Genomic DNA, 17,214 nt, shown 5'->3' on the forward strand with positions numbered 1-17,214 from the left:
ATCGACAAAGGATTGTGTTCATACTAACTCTCGTGCACGAGCCTGTGTCGAAAGAAAAACAGACACAGATGAAAATCAGGACTTCCGGCAGGGCAGAGGTAGGGAGAATAGGAAGGAAAGTTTTCAGATTTAATACAGATTGTATATTAGGAACTTTATTCAAATGAAAAAACAAAAAAGTGCTTGGTCCTTAAAAAGGCTCGTCACCACATTGTAAGTGCCCTATAATCTACATAATGTGATCGGCGCTGTAATGTAGATTCCAACAGTGGTTTTTATTTCGAAAAACTATCAATTTTGACCAAGTTATGACCTATTTTAGATTTATGCTAATGGCTTTCTTAATGCCCAACTGGGCGTTTTTTAGCTTTTGACCAAGTGGGCGTTGTAAAGAGGAGTATATGACGCTGACCAATCAGCATCATACACTTCTCTCCATTCATTTACTCAGCACATAGTGATCTTGAGTTGTTCACGATGTGCTGTCACTTCCAGCCAGGACACGACGTCTATTCACACAATCCCGGTAACATTTGTGTGGGACTTAATAACAGCAAGCGTGATCTCGCGAGATCACGCTGTAAATGACAGCACAACTTGATCTCGATGCGCTGTGCTGTTAGTCCCACACAATCGTTACCGAAGTGTCGGTATTGTGAATAGACATTGCGTCCTGGCTGGTCAGCGTCATACACTTCTCTTTACAACGCACACTTGGTCAAAAGCTAAAAAACGCCCAGTTGGGCATTAAGAAAGTCATTAGCATAAATCTAAAATAGGTCATAACTTGGTCAAAATGTATCGTTTTTCTAAATAAAAAACACTGCTGTTACCTACATTACAGCGCCGATCACATTATGTACAAGATAGGGCACTTATAATGTGGTGACAGAGCCTCTTTAAGGCCGAAATAGATCTGGTCCTTAAGGGGTTAAGACAGTATGCAGAAGCTCTCATGCTCCCTCTTATGGCAGCTAGAGGTGGCCGGAATGTTATCTTGGAGTAAGAAATTAATCAGCGGAGTATTTTGGACCTAAAAATGACATGATGAGGCGGAGATTCACTTTAACCCCTTTACAACCACCCATGGTACATGCACGTCATTGGTGGACTGCAGTTGTATGGAGCGGGCTCACAGGCTGAGCCCACTCCATACACTGTGGGAGTCAGCTGTATATTACAGCTGACACCCTGTGCTAACTGCTGGGATTACAGATAACTAAAATCCCAGCTGTTTATCCCCTCAGATGCCACGGTCAATAGCGACCGCTGCATCTAAATTGTTGAAAGAGGGGGGCAGCCCCCTCCGACGACCCATCAACCCACTGCAACGTGATGGTGTGGTGCCGATAGTCGTCATAACAGCCTGTGGGCTTAATCATGGCCCCCAGGTTTGCCAGTTTTATGCTCCTATTATTCATAGGAGCCGGTAAAAATCACAATACACTGCAATACATAAGTATTGCAGTATAATGTGCTAGCGATTCAATGATCACTGGTTGAAGTCCCCTTGGGGGACTAATACAAAAAAAAACTAAAAACCAGTAAAATAAAGGTTTTTTTTACATATAATTTTTTTTTAAAAGTTAAAAAAATAAATATTTCCCATTTCCCCCCAATAACTACGTAACTGGTATTTTTCAAAGTTCCCAGTACATTATATGGTACATTAAATGGTGCCATTAAAAACTGCAACTCCTCCTGCAAAAAAAAAAGGGAAAAACAAAAATTTTAAATTGCCTGGTCAATAAAGTGTTAAAGTTCTAGACACCGGCCACTGTTCTTAGCAGGAGCTCCCCTAGTCACAGCGTTGCATGTTGCAGATTCTCTGTAAGGCCATGTTCAGCCGTGGCAGAATTTTTCCGCTGCAAATGTTGGTGCAGATTCGGGGCAATTACGCAATGAATGTGCACCAACATTTGCATATTTGACAAGTAATTCAGGCGTTGCAGATATCACAGCGGACTTGCCACAGATTTTAGTTTTTGCATTTGCAAAGGCTGAAATCTGCAGTGAAATTCCGCTTCTTCTCCGCAATGGAAAGAGCATGCTGTGGATGGAAAAATCTGCACCACAGCCTGATTTCCGCACAGTTATTTTCTGCAACGTCTGAACTATGTTTCCTAAAAATGTATAGGAACCAATGTAAAAAACGGCTGCTGCAGAATTCCACGGCGGACTGTCCGCAGCAGAATCCAACAACAATTCCGCCACGTCTGAATGTGCCCTAAATCTACCTAAAATCATACTCTGATATTCATATAGACAGGGTGTGACATTTCTGGGCAATTTAGTTTGTAAAATGTAGAAATTATGAGACATTTCATGAAAAAAAAAACTATCTAATTTATTTTTTTCTGAACAGAAATTTCTGATGTCGATGAGAAAGTGCAAATCTTGAAAGAGCTAGTGAGAAATCTCCCAGAACCAAACCATGACACCTTGACATACATGCTATGCCATCTGAACAGGTACGGGAGATTTTTCTATGAGAAAAAATTATTTAAGAAAAATATATGTATTTCTCCAAATCTCATCTTCTCAGCTTGGGTGAGGTAGATGAAGTCTGTTATATGATGTGTACTTAAACTACATTTCATACCACAAACTGCCAAGCTGATTCAGGAAACAATTATTTTCGCACCATAACTAAGCTTCATTTTTGGAATAGTTTTTTTCTGCAGTCAGCCTGTAGATGGCACCAGAGTAACTCAGTAGCACCCTTTAAGTAGATTACAGTTTCTGTTATATTATGAGACTTTTTTTTTCTACCTAGGATTAATTCCGCTGCATTTCACCCTAGATATGTAGAAACTATAAGATGAATGGTAAATTGAGTGGAAAGTATAGCATGTATATGCCTTAGGCCTCATTTACACGAACGTATTATACGCGCGTGCGACGCGCGTGCTTTGCACGCATGTCGTACGCACCTATATTAGTCAATGGGGCTGTTTAGACGATGCGTGAATTGCGCTCATTGCGTGTGCGCAGAAAAAAACTCACGACATGTTCTATAATCGTGCGTTTTTCGCGCACTCACGCACCCATTGAAGTCAATGGGTGCGTGAAAACCACGCATGCCGCACGGAAGCACTTCCGTGCGAACTGCGTGATTCGCGCAAGAGCTGTCAAACTCCTGAATGTAAACAGAAAAGCACCACGTGCTTTTCTGTTTACAAACATCCAAACGGAGTGTCAAATTCGAGATGAGCGCCCCGAACTTCACCGGGTTCGGCCAAACTCGTTTTGACCGAAACCGGTAAAAAATGTTCGGGTACGCGACGTCAGGAGACAGTCACTGTCCACGGTGCTGAAAGCGTTAAACTGGTTCAGCACCATGGACAGTGACTTCCGCTCCGAAAATCCATGAACCTGTAAAAAAAAAAAGACGTTCTGACTTACCGATAACTCCGGTCCGACCTCCCGGGATGACAGTTCAGTCAAAGTGACAGCTGCAGCCAATCACAGGCCAAGCACAGGCTGCAGCCAATCACAGGCTGCAGCGGTCTCATGGACTGCGGCGTCATCCTGGGAGGTGGGGCCGGATGACAAGAGAGGGACGCGTCACCAAGGCAACGGCCGGGAGCCCGGACTGGGGGAAGCAGGAAGTTCTTGGTAAGTATGAAAGTCTTTTTTTATTCACAGGTTGGTGTATATTGTGTTCGGCATTCACTGTCGAGGGTGCTGAAAGAGTTACTGCACACGCTCGTGTAAATGAGGCCTTAGTCCTGCTTAGCACCTGCCAGGACAATGCAAAAGTTTGCCAGTGAGTGATCGATCTGCTAGGCTTAGAAGCCCTGTGCGGGACAAGATTTTTTGGCAATTTGGCGCAGTATACAGAGTTGACACTATTAATCCCTTGTTACGGAGATGTATGGAACCCATTAAATACACCTGCAAATAAATACTAACAATAAATATATAAGAATTCAATGCTGCTGCTGGCCCTACAACAACATTTTTTCAGATGAAGAGCTGCTGGCCTTTAGCATTATGCTAGTGCATCACATCTTGGCAGTGCTGTCTTGGAAGGAGAAAGTTGAGTAACCGGCTGATGCAACCGTCTATAGTCCAGCTCGTGAGCAAGAAACAGGAAGCTGGGAATTGCTGGGTCTCTGAAGTGTGTGTCAATCTTGTGCAATCTTTGTTCAGTATATTTATTGATATTTCTTCGGCCCTCTGCACATCACATTTTTAGCCTACGTGTAACGTATATGCAGAAAAAAGCTCCCAACATATACAGTGAAGGATATAAGTATTTGATCCCTTGCTGATTTTGTAAGTTTGCCCACTGTCAAAGACATGAACAGTCTAGAATTTTTAGGCTAGGTTAATGTTATTAGTGAGAGATAGATTATATAAAAAAAATAAAAATAAATCACATTGTCAAAATTATATATATTTATTTGCATTGTGCACAGAGAAATAAGTATTTGATCCCTTTGGCAAACAAGACTTAATACTTGGTGGCAAAACCCTTGTTGGCACGCACAGCAGTCAGACGTTTTTTGTAGTTGATGATGAGGTTTGCACACTTGTTAGATGGAATTTTGGCCCACTCCTCTTTGCAGATCATCTGTAAATCATTAAGATTTCGAGGCTGTCGCTTGGCAACTCGGATCTTCAGCTCCCTCCATAAGTTTTCGATGGGATTAAGGTCTGGAGACTGGCTAGGCCACTCCATGACCTTAATGTGCTTCTTTTTGAGCCACTCCTTTGTTGCCTTGGCTGTATGTTTCGGGTCATTGTTGTGCTGGAAGACCCAGCCACGAGCCATTTTTAATGTCCTGGTGGAGGGAAGGAGGTTGTCACTCAGGATTTGACAGTACATGGCTCCATCCATTCTCCCATTGATGCGGTGAAGTAGTCCTGTGCCCTTAGCAGAGAAACACCCCCAAAACATAATGTTTCCACCTCCATGCTTGACAGTGGGGACAGTGTTCTTTGGGTCATAGGCAGCATTTCTCTTCCTCCAAAAACGGCGAGTTGAGTTAATGCCAAAGAGCTAAATTTTAGTCTCATCTGACCACAGCACCTTCTCCCAATCACTCTCAGAATCATCCAGATGTTCATTTGCAAACTTCAGACGGGCCTGTACATGTGCCTTCTTGAGCAGGGGACCTTGCGGGCACTGCAGGATTTTAATCCATTACGGAGTAATGTGTTACCAATGGTTTTCTTGGTGACTGTGGTCCCAGCTGCCTTGAGATCATTAACAAGTTCCCCCCGTGTAGTTTTCGGCTGAGCTCTCACCTTCCTTAGGATCAAGGATACCCCACGAGGTGAGATTTTGCATGGAGCCCCAGATCGATGTCGATTGACAGTCATTTTGTATGTCTTCCATTTTCTTACTATTGCACCCACAGTTGTTTCCTTCTCACCCAGCGTCTTACTTATGGTTTTGTAGCCCATTCCAGCCTTATGCAGGTCTATGATCTTGTCCCTGACATCCTTAGAAAGCTCTTTGGTCTTGCCCATGTTGTAGAGGTTAGAGTCAGACTGATTAATTGAGTCTGTGGACAGGAGTCTTTTATACAGGTGACCATTTAAGACAGCTGTCTTTAATGCAGGCACCAAGTTGATTTGGAGCGTGTAACTGGTCTGGAGGAGGCTGAACTCTTAATGGTTGGTAGGGGATCAAATACTTATTTCTCTGTGCACAATGCAAATAAATATATATAGTTTTGACAATGTGATTTTCTGGTTTTTCTTTTATATATAATCTATCTCTCACTGGTAAAATTAACCTAGCCTAAAAATTCTAGACTGTTCATGACTTTGACAGTGGGCAAACTTACAAAATCAGCAAGGGATCAAATACTTATTTCCTCCACTGTACGTTAAACATAAGCTGTGACGGATGCCTTAACCGTTTCCCGTCACCGCCTTTTTTCGGATTTTCGTTTTCATTTTTTCCTCCCCATTTTCCAAAAGCCATAACTTTTTTATTTTTCTGTCGAAAAAGCCATATGAGGGCTTGTTTTTTGCAGGACGAGTTGTAGTTTTTCACTGCACCATTTATTGTGCCATATAATGTATTACAACTGGGAAAAAATTATTTCTGGGGTAGAATAGGAAAAAAACAGTGATTCCTCAATCTTTTGAGGGGTTTTGTTGTTACAGCGTTCGCCGTGCGATAAAAATGTCATGTTAACTTTATTCTACGGGTCAATACGATTACTGTGATACCAAATTTATATAGTTTTATGTTTTACTACTTTTACAAGGAAACAACTGATAGTTAAAAAAAGAATTTGTGTTTTGTCGCCATATTCTGAGAGTCATAACTTTTTTTATTTTTTCGTCGATGAGCGGTATAAGTGTTTGTTATTTGCGGGGTGAGCTATAGTTTTGTACCATTTTGGGCTACATGAGACGTTTTAATCACTTTTTATTTCATTTTTTGTGGGCTATGAAGTGACCAAAAAACAGCGATTATGGCGTTTTATACTTTTGTCTTTTTACGGCGTTCATCATGCTCATTAAATAATGCTGTGTTGTAATAGTTCAGACTTTTACGGACGCAGCTATACCAATTTAGTATATTTTTTTATTTTTTACATTACTTCAGAGGAAAAATTGGAAAAGGTTTTTTTTTTAACTTTTAATTTATTTTTTACACTAGTAAAAACTTTATTAAAGTTTTGTTTTACAGATTTTATTAGTCCCCCTAGGGGACTTGACCCAGTGATCGTTAGATCGCTGGTACAATACAATGCAATACTGATGTATAGCAGTATTTTGTCATTTTTACAGGTTCCTGCCACAGATGAATAAACGCAGTTCTGGGGGCCTTCACTAGGACCCTGGGCTGCCATGACAAGCACCAGCACCCCCAAATCACATTGTGGGGGCGCCGATGAGCTGTCGGAGGGGGGCGCCCGCTCTTTCTAACATCTTAGATGCTGAGATCGTGATTGATCGCGATCGTTGTTCCTGGCCGCTAGTCCCGGGTGTCAGCTGTAATACACAGCTGACACCTGCTGCATACGGAACAGGTGACCTCACTCCAAAAATCACCCCCCGCACCATGTCGTGCTATTATGTCGTGGTGCGGGTAGGGGTTAACAGTGACCATAGAGTTCAATGTTACACGTTAAACGTATATGTGATGAACTCTTATAACCTCTTTGACACCATTATAGTCTATGAGTAACTGATGCCAGTATTAGGCATCTGTTTAATGCATATGTCACTCATGGACTAAATGGTATCCGTTTAACATATACGTCATAAAAGGCTATTAAAAAAGCCCATGACGTATGGCATAGACGCTAATGGTATACCTGTGACGTATGTTATACAGTGGCATACGTCACCCATAGACATTCATTTCACATATATGGCATCTGTCACAGTCATCTGTTAAATGAATACATCATGAGCTTTTCAATAGCTTTTCGTGATGTATAATAGCCTATGGGTGGTGGATGCGTTAAATTGATGCCTAACAGTGGCATCTGTCACCAATAGGCAATTTGGCATCACCCTAGCAATATACAAGATGGGAATAACCCTTTATACACTTTGTTTAGCTGTTTATGAATTTTATCTGGTTCCTGACAAACACCATGGTCAACATTAGGCCATGTGCGCATGCAGCAAATATTTTTCACTGCAGAAATGGCCAAAAATTAGATTTCAAAGTGATTTGTTTTGATGTGTTACATGCATTTCAATGAGTGATATCTGCAGGAAATCCAGAAGAAATTCTCAACAGTTTTTAAAATTGACAGCATGCCGTCAGATCTGCACTGATTTTTTCTAGAGTGTGTAAATAGAGTTTTGTATTATTTTGCAACGCCTTCTCTTTCATCCATGATCGTTCTGTGTTTTTCGATTTTATTTGACTTGGAGATTATATTCTTAAAAACAAGTTATCTGCCGCCAAAGGAACGTACAGTTCATGAGGGGATGTTAGGCTCAAGTCACACTACATCAGTGGTGCAATGTCAGCATTCATATGGGTGGGATACATTGGGATCTTGCAGCTCCAACTGTATTGTAAACACCTGGTCGATTACACTTTTCAATACTATGTCTTTTTTTAATGACAGTCTGTGGTAAACATATAGGCATACATTTGCATACGTTGAAGCATATATTCGGGTGGACCGTTTTAAATGGTCCTGCCGAATGGAATCGCCCAACAGTTTGAATTTAGCCTTACCGGACTCACTCTATTTTATGGCAGATGCTCTAATAAAGAGAATCTGGTCGGTGCACCTTCACGCAGTAAGTTGTCCTACAATGCTTCAATTGGGGGAGCCGTTGCCAAATGCATTGACTTCTTCCTACAGTACAGACTCATGGATCTTCCTGGAGCTCCTGACTTGCTTAGGGGCACAAATGTATATATGGCACTCGATTAGGATTACAAATTTGAGGGACATTCGTCAGGTACGGATACATCCACGAGCTTCTCTACCTTATAAGTACAGAATCATGCAATGTTCATATTGTACTGAACATGTGACTGAATTTTACAGAATATTTACATGCGGCATTCACGTTCATAGACATTAGCTCTGTATCAATGCAATAAAATAATGAAAAGTTTGTGAGAAGTATGACTAAGCCGGATGGTGGTATTTTTTTAATAAACACGTCTAAAGCTGGCCGCCCACAACAGTCCCACAGGGATTCTAGAAATGAGAAGCCATTAACCAAAAGCCCAGGTGATATTGATTTAGAATAAAGGGCCAGTTCCCTCCCCAGCTGCAGAATAACTCAGATGTATTCTCATGCTACCAGAATGTGTCCGGAACTGACATCCTGTGTTTAATACGTATAATAAGAGGGATTTTTTTTTTAGAATAAAATTCCCCTTGGCAGTCCAAACACTCCTGCATAGGGATTCACTGCCTTCCAGTTATGGAGCAAATGGACTCTGCAACCTTTCCCATAAATAGCAAAAAATGACGAGTGAATTTCTGATAATTTTTTTACTTACATGAATCAGTTCTAAATTGCTCTGTTCAGGAAATCAGAAACAGACATTCTGTCGTCCAACCACAGAGCTGTTATATAAAACATCCAACATTGTGTCCAGTGGTATAAACCAGACTGTTCCACCCTTGTTTAGGGCTAGGATGACTATAGACACTTGTGAAGAGTCGCGTATAAAGCATTCCATTACTGTCACTCCCAACCAAATAAACATATAGGAAGATACGGTACATCAGTTGTATGATATGATACATTAACCCCTTCGCGCTCAGCGACGTACTAGTCCGTCGCGCTAACCAATACGTTCGTGCTCAGCGACGGAATAGTACGTCGCAGGGAAAATTCATTGCCATTTTCCCCCGGCGCGTGCACGAGCCGTGACAGCTGCTGTTTCCGACAGCAGGCTATCACAGCTCAATACGCCGGGACCTGTCGAGATGGTCCCGCCTCCACGATCGCCACTATTGGTCTGTTAGTGAGTATCTGTCCAATAGTGGCGATCGGTCTCCATTTCATTTCATTTTTTTCCATGTCAAAGGTTTGTAAAGGCATACCTCCCAACCGTCCCGGATCCAGCGGGACAGTCCCTGTTTCTCACCGCTGTCCCGCCATCCCGGGCGGTCTGCAGAATGTCCAGCTGGGCGCTGCAGCTGTATCAAAACAGCTGATCGCTGCTGACAGGCGCCCTGCATGCCAGACGTCTGCAGCAGCGATCAAAAGAAGGCAGGAGTCTTGCGGCGGTGTTCTCACTGGGATCAATGCCGGCACGGGAGTGGACCAGTCCAGTCACCTGACCTGTCATCTGACCTCACCGGTCAGATGACAGGTCAGGTGACTGGACTGGTCCACTCCCGGGCCGGCATCGACACCAGTAAGAACGCCGCCACAAGACTTCTGCCTTCTTCTGACGTTGAGTGAAAGCAGAGCGGAGAGTGGCAGCAGTAGGGCCAGCTACCTCTTATAAGGGGGTTGTGTTGAGCTACCTACAGGGAGCTATCTACAGGGGGGCTGTGTCTGGCGCTATCTACAGGGGGGCTGTGTCTGGCGCTATCTACAGGGGGACTGTATCTGGAGCTATCTACAGGGGGGGCTGTGTCTGGCGCTATCTACAGGGGGGCTGTATCTGGCGCTATGTACAGGGGGCTGTATCTGGAGCTATCTACAGGGGGGCTGTGTCTAGCGCTATGTACAGGGGGGCTGTGTGGAGCAATCTACAGGGGGGGCTGTGTCTGGTGCTATGTGTGGGGGCTATATGTGTGGGGGCTATATAGGGGGCTGTGTGTGGAGCTATCTACAGGGGGGCTGTGTGTGGCGCTATCTACAGGGGGGGGCTGTGCGTGGAGCTATCTACAGGGGGGCTGTGCGTGGAGCTATCTACATGGGGGCTGTATCTAGAGCTATCTACATGGGGGCTGTATCTAGAGCTATCTACAGGGGGGCTGTGTCTGGCGCTAAGTACAGGGGGCTGTGTGTGGAGCAATCTACAGGGGGGCTGTGTGTGGAGCGATCTACAGGGGACTGTGTGTGGCGCTATCTACAGGGGGGCTGTGTCTGGTGCTATCTACAGGGGGGCTGTGTCTGGCGCTATCTACAGGGGGCTGTGTCTGGCGCTATGTACAGGGGGGCTGTATGTGGAGCAATCTACAGGGGGCTGTGTGTGGAGCGATCTACAGGGGGCTGTGTGTGGAGCAATCTCTGGTGGATGATTTTTCCATTGACCGGTAGCAGAGTTACACAACTGGAAAAAAAAATCCCCATCATGTAACTCTGCTACCTGTCAATTGAAAAGTCATCAACCACAGGGTCTCCCTCTTGACTTTCATTGTTCTCAGCCTTTTGGTTTGTCCTGCAGCTGCTGCCGCCGTGATGAGCAAATGTTATAACCAAGTTAGGAAAAGTAACATAAAGACGACATAACCGGATCCATAATATCTGTGATACCCAGATCCGCAGTGAGAATGTGCGCTTATTATTTGCAGAAGGATCTGGCCGTGATTTGATGTGTTGATGCGGGATATTGGGCATGGTTAGGGGCGTGGCTTAAAATGTCCCTCTTTTCTGAATTCAAAAGTTGGGAGTTATGGTAAATTGTTTTTCTCATCACAGAAAGTGATTGCATTTCGCATCATTTTCTGATCGCTGGGAGTTCTCCTGTTGGGACCCCATCGATACTGAGAATGAAGGGCCGTATTGCATCCAGCGAATTGGACCGTGCTGCAGTTTTGTGATGGGAATAACTTTTAGGGCATGTTCAGACGTGGCAATTTTTCCGCTGCAAATTTTGGTGCAATTAGGCAACGAATCTGCACCAACATTTTCATATTTGACAGGTAATTCAGACGTTGCAGATATCACAGCGGACTTGCCACAGATTTCAGGTTTTGCATTGCAAAGGCTGAAATCCACAGTGAAATTCCGCTTCTTCTCCGCAATGTAATGTGCATGCTGCGGAGGGGAAATTCTGCACCACAGCCTGATTTCCGCAAAAGTAATTTTCTGCAACTGAACTAACTTTCCTAAAAATGTATAGAAAGAAATTAAAAAACGGCCACTGCAGAATTCTACTGCCGACTGTCCGCAGCGGAATTCAACAGCAATTCCGCCACGTCTGAATGAGCCCTTAAATGTGTCCTAGCTCCATAGAAATACAATCTCAACTTCCAATTTTGAAAAAGTCCTCTCAGTTGCATATCAGAACTATTAATTGGCGATGGTTCCGCCAAATCTATTATTGATCTGCACAATTGTTGGCACAGAATACTGGCGTACTTGTACGACAGCCACGATGTAGCGTAACTGACTAGTATGTTGTCAGTGGCGTAAAATATGTTTGTAAAGTGGCAAATTTGCCACAAATTGTGCCAAACAAACACATTTTTCTTCTCTTGTAAGCTGTGTTTTTATTACAACACTATTGATAAATGTGGCCAATATTTTGTTTGATTTTGGTAAAAACTTATTAGGCATTATTATTATGCCTTATTAGCATTAACCCCTTAAGACCATGGCTAATTTTGGCCTTCAGGGCGCAGCAGTGTTTTTTTTTGTTTTGTCTCACGGTATGCCGAGAGCCGTAAGGGCATGACCACACGTGGCGGATTTCCTCCGCAACTGTCCGCATCAATGCCGCACAGAATCTGCGTTGCAGATTCTGCTGCGGATCTGCACAAAATGTGCAGTAAATTGATGCGGACTAGCTGCTGCGGACTGCGGTAAAAGTACTTCCCTTCTCCCTATCAGTGCAGGATAGAGAGAAGGGACAGCACTTTCCCTTGTGAAAGTAAAAGAAATTCATACTTACCGGCCGTTGTCTTGGTGACCCGTCCCTCCTTCGGCATCCAGCCCGACCTCCCTGGATGACGCGGCAGTCCATGTGACCGCTGCAGCCTGTTATTGGCCTGTGATTGGCTGCAGCCGTCACTTAGACTGAAACGTCATCCTGGGAGGCCGGACTGGAGACAGAAGCAGGGAGTTCTCGGTAAGTATAAACTTCAATTTTTTTTACAGGTTGCTGTATATTGAGATCGTAGTCACTGTCCAGGGTGCAGAAACAGTTACTGCCGATCGCTTAACTCTTTCAGCACCCTGGACAGTGACTATTTACTGACGTCTCCTAGCAACGCTCCCGTAATTACGGGAGCCCCATTGACTTCCTCAGTCTGGCTGTAGACCTAGAAATACATGGGTCCAGCCAGAATGAAGAAATGTCATGGCAAAAAAGCAAGACGCATCCGCAGCACACATAACATGTGCATGACAGCTGCGGACTTCATTGCGGAATTTAGAATCTCCATTGAAGTCAATGTAGAAATTCCGCCATGAGTCCGCCACTGCTCCGCAACAGACAGAGCATGCTGCGGACACCAAATTCCGCTCCGCAGCCTATGCTCCGCAGCGGAATTTTACGCCTCGTCTAAACGAACACTTCTAAATAGAAGTGGAAGGCAATGGAGAAACGGCTCCGCTGCGGATTAACACTGCGGAGTGTCCGCAGCGGAATTTAAGTGAAATTCCGCCACGTGTGAACCCAGCCTAACAGTGAAACTGATTTTCAGTAGCAGAAAAGTTTTGCAACAAAATCTGCCGCGTGTGACTGAACTCCTAAAAACCATCACTGGGGCGGACGATGGGGGACAAAGTGACCCCTCTTCTTTTGTTGCTGCCGTGATTGCTCTTGATCTCTATCGGCAGGATTAGAGTATGTGCACACCCACAATCAAAAACGTCTGAAAATACGGAGCTGTATTCAAGAGAAAACAGCTCCTGATTTTCAGAAGTTTTTTTAATCAAAGTCGCGTTTTTTGGAACGTTTTTAAAGGCCGTTTTTGTTAGCTGTTTTTCTATAGAGTATGAAAAACGGCTCCAAAAACGGCTAAAGAAGTGACATGCACTTCTTTTTCGTGGCCGTTTTTTTACGCAGCTGTTTTGAAAAACGCCCGCATAAAAAATAGCCCGTCGGAACAGAACGTTGTTTTTCCCATTGAAATCAATGGGCAGATGTTTGGAGGCATTCTGCTTCCGGTTTTTCGGGACGTTTACGGCCCGAAAAACGTCCGAAAACACTGAGTGTAAACATACCCTTACAGTTTTATCACGTGGTGGCTGCCATTACTAAAAAAAACCTGAGGGCGATCTTGAGAACACAACTGCTGTGCCCGTGCGATCACAGTGCAGTAAATGTATGGCGCTGAGTGTTTTAGAGGTTCTAATTCTCTATTTTACGGAGTACAATGTATCTGGCTCACGGAGGGCAGCAGATTACATTACAGAGGGAATAAGTGAAGGAATAGTTATTTTCTTGGAATTCTGGTAACATTTATATTGAGTCATGTTGGTCGGCTTCCTGCCTGCCAATGTATACATTTCTCTAGGGTTGTGAACAGCTGCGAAGTCACCGGCCAGGTTAGCCTGCATGATTCAGGAGCTGCATGCCTGACAAATTACAGAGGGAAGTGACTGAGATTAATTCTTAATATTCATCTTTATCCAATAAATAACACAAGTAACCAGGTCGGTGACCAATCCAGCATATCTCTTTCTTCTTTCTTTATACTGCCTTGTAACACATACAGGACCGTATTGTATTCAAATAAAACAGTAACGCCACATTTGCAGGCGTATTTTGGAGCATAAAACGCTCGTATTGCGCTCTGAAATACACTTGGAATACACCTGCAAACAGTTTTCTATTGATTTCAATGGGAAACATGCAGTGTAGGTCATATGAGGCGTATTTTTATACTGCTGAATTAAAAAATACGCTTTGTAAAAAAATAACTGATGTGTAATTTCTTGAAGCATTTGACAAGCTGATTTTTCCCATTTCCGATTGACACTTCAAAAAACGCTTCGATAATACGCTTATACACTTGCAAAACTCAAACGCCTCTGTTTTTTCTTGAAATTAGCCTCGTATTTTGTAGGCAGAAATATATGGGGTGTGAACATGGCCTTATACTTATATTAGTTTTTTTTATAAATATATATATATATATATATATATATATATATATATATATATATATATATATATATATATATAGTTTTATATTATTTGATTCAGGTTAATTGAGTGACAATTAATAGGTCAAATTTTTTGATATTTGTGATATAATGGAAATGTGAGGTGCATACTGCATTATAATCTTGTCACAAGTATACTTCACCTGTGTTCCACAAGATAAAAGTTGTTTTATAGATTTGTGTATTATTATTCTTGTTGTTACCATGTATACTGTAATGCACACGTAATCTGTCAATGTAGCTTCAATATGTTCAAAATGATACTGGTTTCTATTTCCTTTATTTATCTCCTACAGTGATAGAGCAAAATAAAACTTAGGCCAGGATTACATGAGCGTGTGCGTTTTGCGCACGCAAAAAACGTGGCGTTTTGCGTGTGCAAAAGGCACTTAACAGCTCCGTGTGTCATCACCATATGATGTGCGGCTGCGTGATTTTCGCGCAGCCGCCATCATTATGACACTTTGTTTGGATGTTTGTAAACAGAAAAGCACGTGGTGCTTTTCTGTTTTCATTCATCCTTTTCAGTGCTGTTGCGCGAATCACGCTTGTACCGCGGAAGCAGTTTTCACGCACCCATCGACTTCAATGGGTGCGTGATACGTGAACAACGCACAAATATAGGACATATCGTGAGTTTTTCGCAGCGGACTCACGCTGCGCAAAACTCATGGACTGTCTGCATTGCCCCATAGACTAACATAGGTCCGTACAACACGCGTGAAAATCACGTGCGTTGCACGGACGTAATACACGTTCGTGTAAACAAGCCCTTATGTAGTAATGCCGCCCCCCCCCAAAAAAGCCCAGTAAAGTTACCAAAATTAGGGCGCTGCATTGATTTTCATACATATGTTTATATTTTTCATTTTTGCTTTGCACTGTATAAGTAAGATGAATGAATACAGAATATCAATAAATAATAATGGAGATTTACTAAGCAAAATGCACCAGAATACTGTCACAAATTACAGGCAAAAAATTCAGTACATGACGTGCGTTAAATATATTATTTTATTTTCATTATTTTTTAATCCTACCGGAAAAGTTTTGAAAATAGTCTAAAGAGTGGAGTGGCTAAAGAGTCATGAAATTTTGCAAATTTATTAGATTTAATTCACACCACTAAAATTGTGGTGCACTGTCGGCTTGGAAAATCTCTATACATGCCATATGTATGTATCAATGTGCTCAAAGACTTTAATGCCCATACTTTTAGCTAGGATATTTCAGGATCCTGCAGCACCAACTGCAAACTATTGGTGTATATGTACAACAGCCTTGAGGTGGGTTAAGGAAGCAAAAGGTGTCTAACATACCTAGTGAGGGGCACCAAATTTATCTTGCCACATTTTAATACATTTTTGCAGACTTTTTGCATGCATCCTACAACACTATTTGTAATTCTCCCATAAAGTTCACTCTTCCCTTTAAAAGAAAAACGATGGCAGAAGACCACAAAGTACCTTCTCTCACCCCAACCCACAGCTTATTCCAATGTGTTGCAAAAGTAAAATGACAGGGCCTACAATCCAATACTGGCCCTAGGCACCATCTTCTTGCCGGCAGTTGAGACTAGAAATGGATGAGGGATTACCTAATAAATAATTTTAATAATGGAATGGCAAAACATCAGCCAAATATTAATTATAATAGATTTCTTAGTAGTATTAGGTGAAATTAACTATTGATGTTACTTTTTTTTCTCCCCAGTGTTAGAGAGCACTCCGAGACGAATCGTATGACCACTCAGAACATTGGCATTGTTTTTGGGCCCACGCTGATGAGACCAGAGAAAGAGCAGTTTGCTAACATTGCTGCTAATATGGTGTATCAAAACCAAGTTGTGGAAAACTTTCTCACTCACTATAAAGAGATCTTCCTGGACAGTCAAGAGGATTATAGAAGTTCACCCAGTACTGAAACTGAATGTGCGTCTAAATCTTGCATACTGTCCACCACTTTGTAGGACTGTGATTTCAATCTGCGGAAAAAGCTTATTGTTTGCCAGTCCTTAAGTATCTGGAATGAACTTTTATATTGGGGACTTAAAGCAAACTGCACAATGTATTTATGGTACAATGACTGTGTTCGTAAAGGGTAACTAAACTTTCAACAAACTTCTGACATGCCATGGTGACATGTCAGAAGTTTTGCTTGGTGGGAGTCTGAGCACTGAGACCCCCACCGATCTCTAGAACGAAGCGGCAGAAGCGCTCGGGTGAGCGCTGAGTCGCTTGGTTTCTGATCGATTTTTCTCGGAAAGCCGATGTAGCGGTGTACGGACTCAATAAAAAGTCTATGAGCCCGTACACCGCTACATCAGCTTTCCGAAACAATCAGATCAGAAACTAAGCGGCTCAGCGCTCACCTGAGCACTTCTGCCGCTTCATTTTGGTGATCAGTGAGGGTCTCAGTAATCGGACCCCCACCGATCTAAACTTCTGACATGCTGACATGTCAGAAGTTTGTTGAAGGTTTAGTAACACTTTAACTATTTAGTAAGGAAATACATATTAATGCTTAGTCGCTGGACCAAATGGCTCAGACATATTCCTGTTGGAAAAGGACCAGCTGGAACTTAAACACACACTGGAAGTCATTCCTGGCAAGGTCCATGCTATGTTGGATGCCGATGTTGAAATTATTTGCAATCTAGTGTTTTTATATATATTTTTTTCCTGAACTCTTTTTTTTTTATATGTGGTTGATTGGATGCGAGAATATGGAGAAAACACA

General features: G+C 42.7%; 1 protein-coding gene across 1 annotated transcript in view; it reads left to right on the forward strand.

Moving 5' to 3' along the window:
- The window catches only part of ARHGAP9 (Rho GTPase activating protein 9), a 174,495-nt gene extending 157,905 nt beyond the window's left edge, over positions 1 to 16,590 (forward strand). The window contains exons 17-18 of the mRNA XM_075850164.1: positions 2,366 to 2,471; positions 16,189 to 16,590. Of these exons, the coding sequence (XP_075706279.1) occupies positions 2,366 to 2,471; positions 16,189 to 16,444 (362 nt within the window). The 3' untranslated portion in view covers positions 16,445 to 16,590. The remainder of the gene's footprint in view (positions 1 to 2,365; positions 2,472 to 16,188) is intronic.
- The last annotated feature ends 624 nt before the right edge of the window (positions 16,591 to 17,214 follow it).

This window comes from Rhinoderma darwinii, chromosome 2, assembly GCF_050947455.1.
Source record: "Rhinoderma darwinii isolate aRhiDar2 chromosome 2, aRhiDar2.hap1, whole genome shotgun sequence".
NCBI classification, from domain to species: domain Eukaryota; kingdom Metazoa; phylum Chordata; class Amphibia; order Anura; family Rhinodermatidae; genus Rhinoderma; species Rhinoderma darwinii.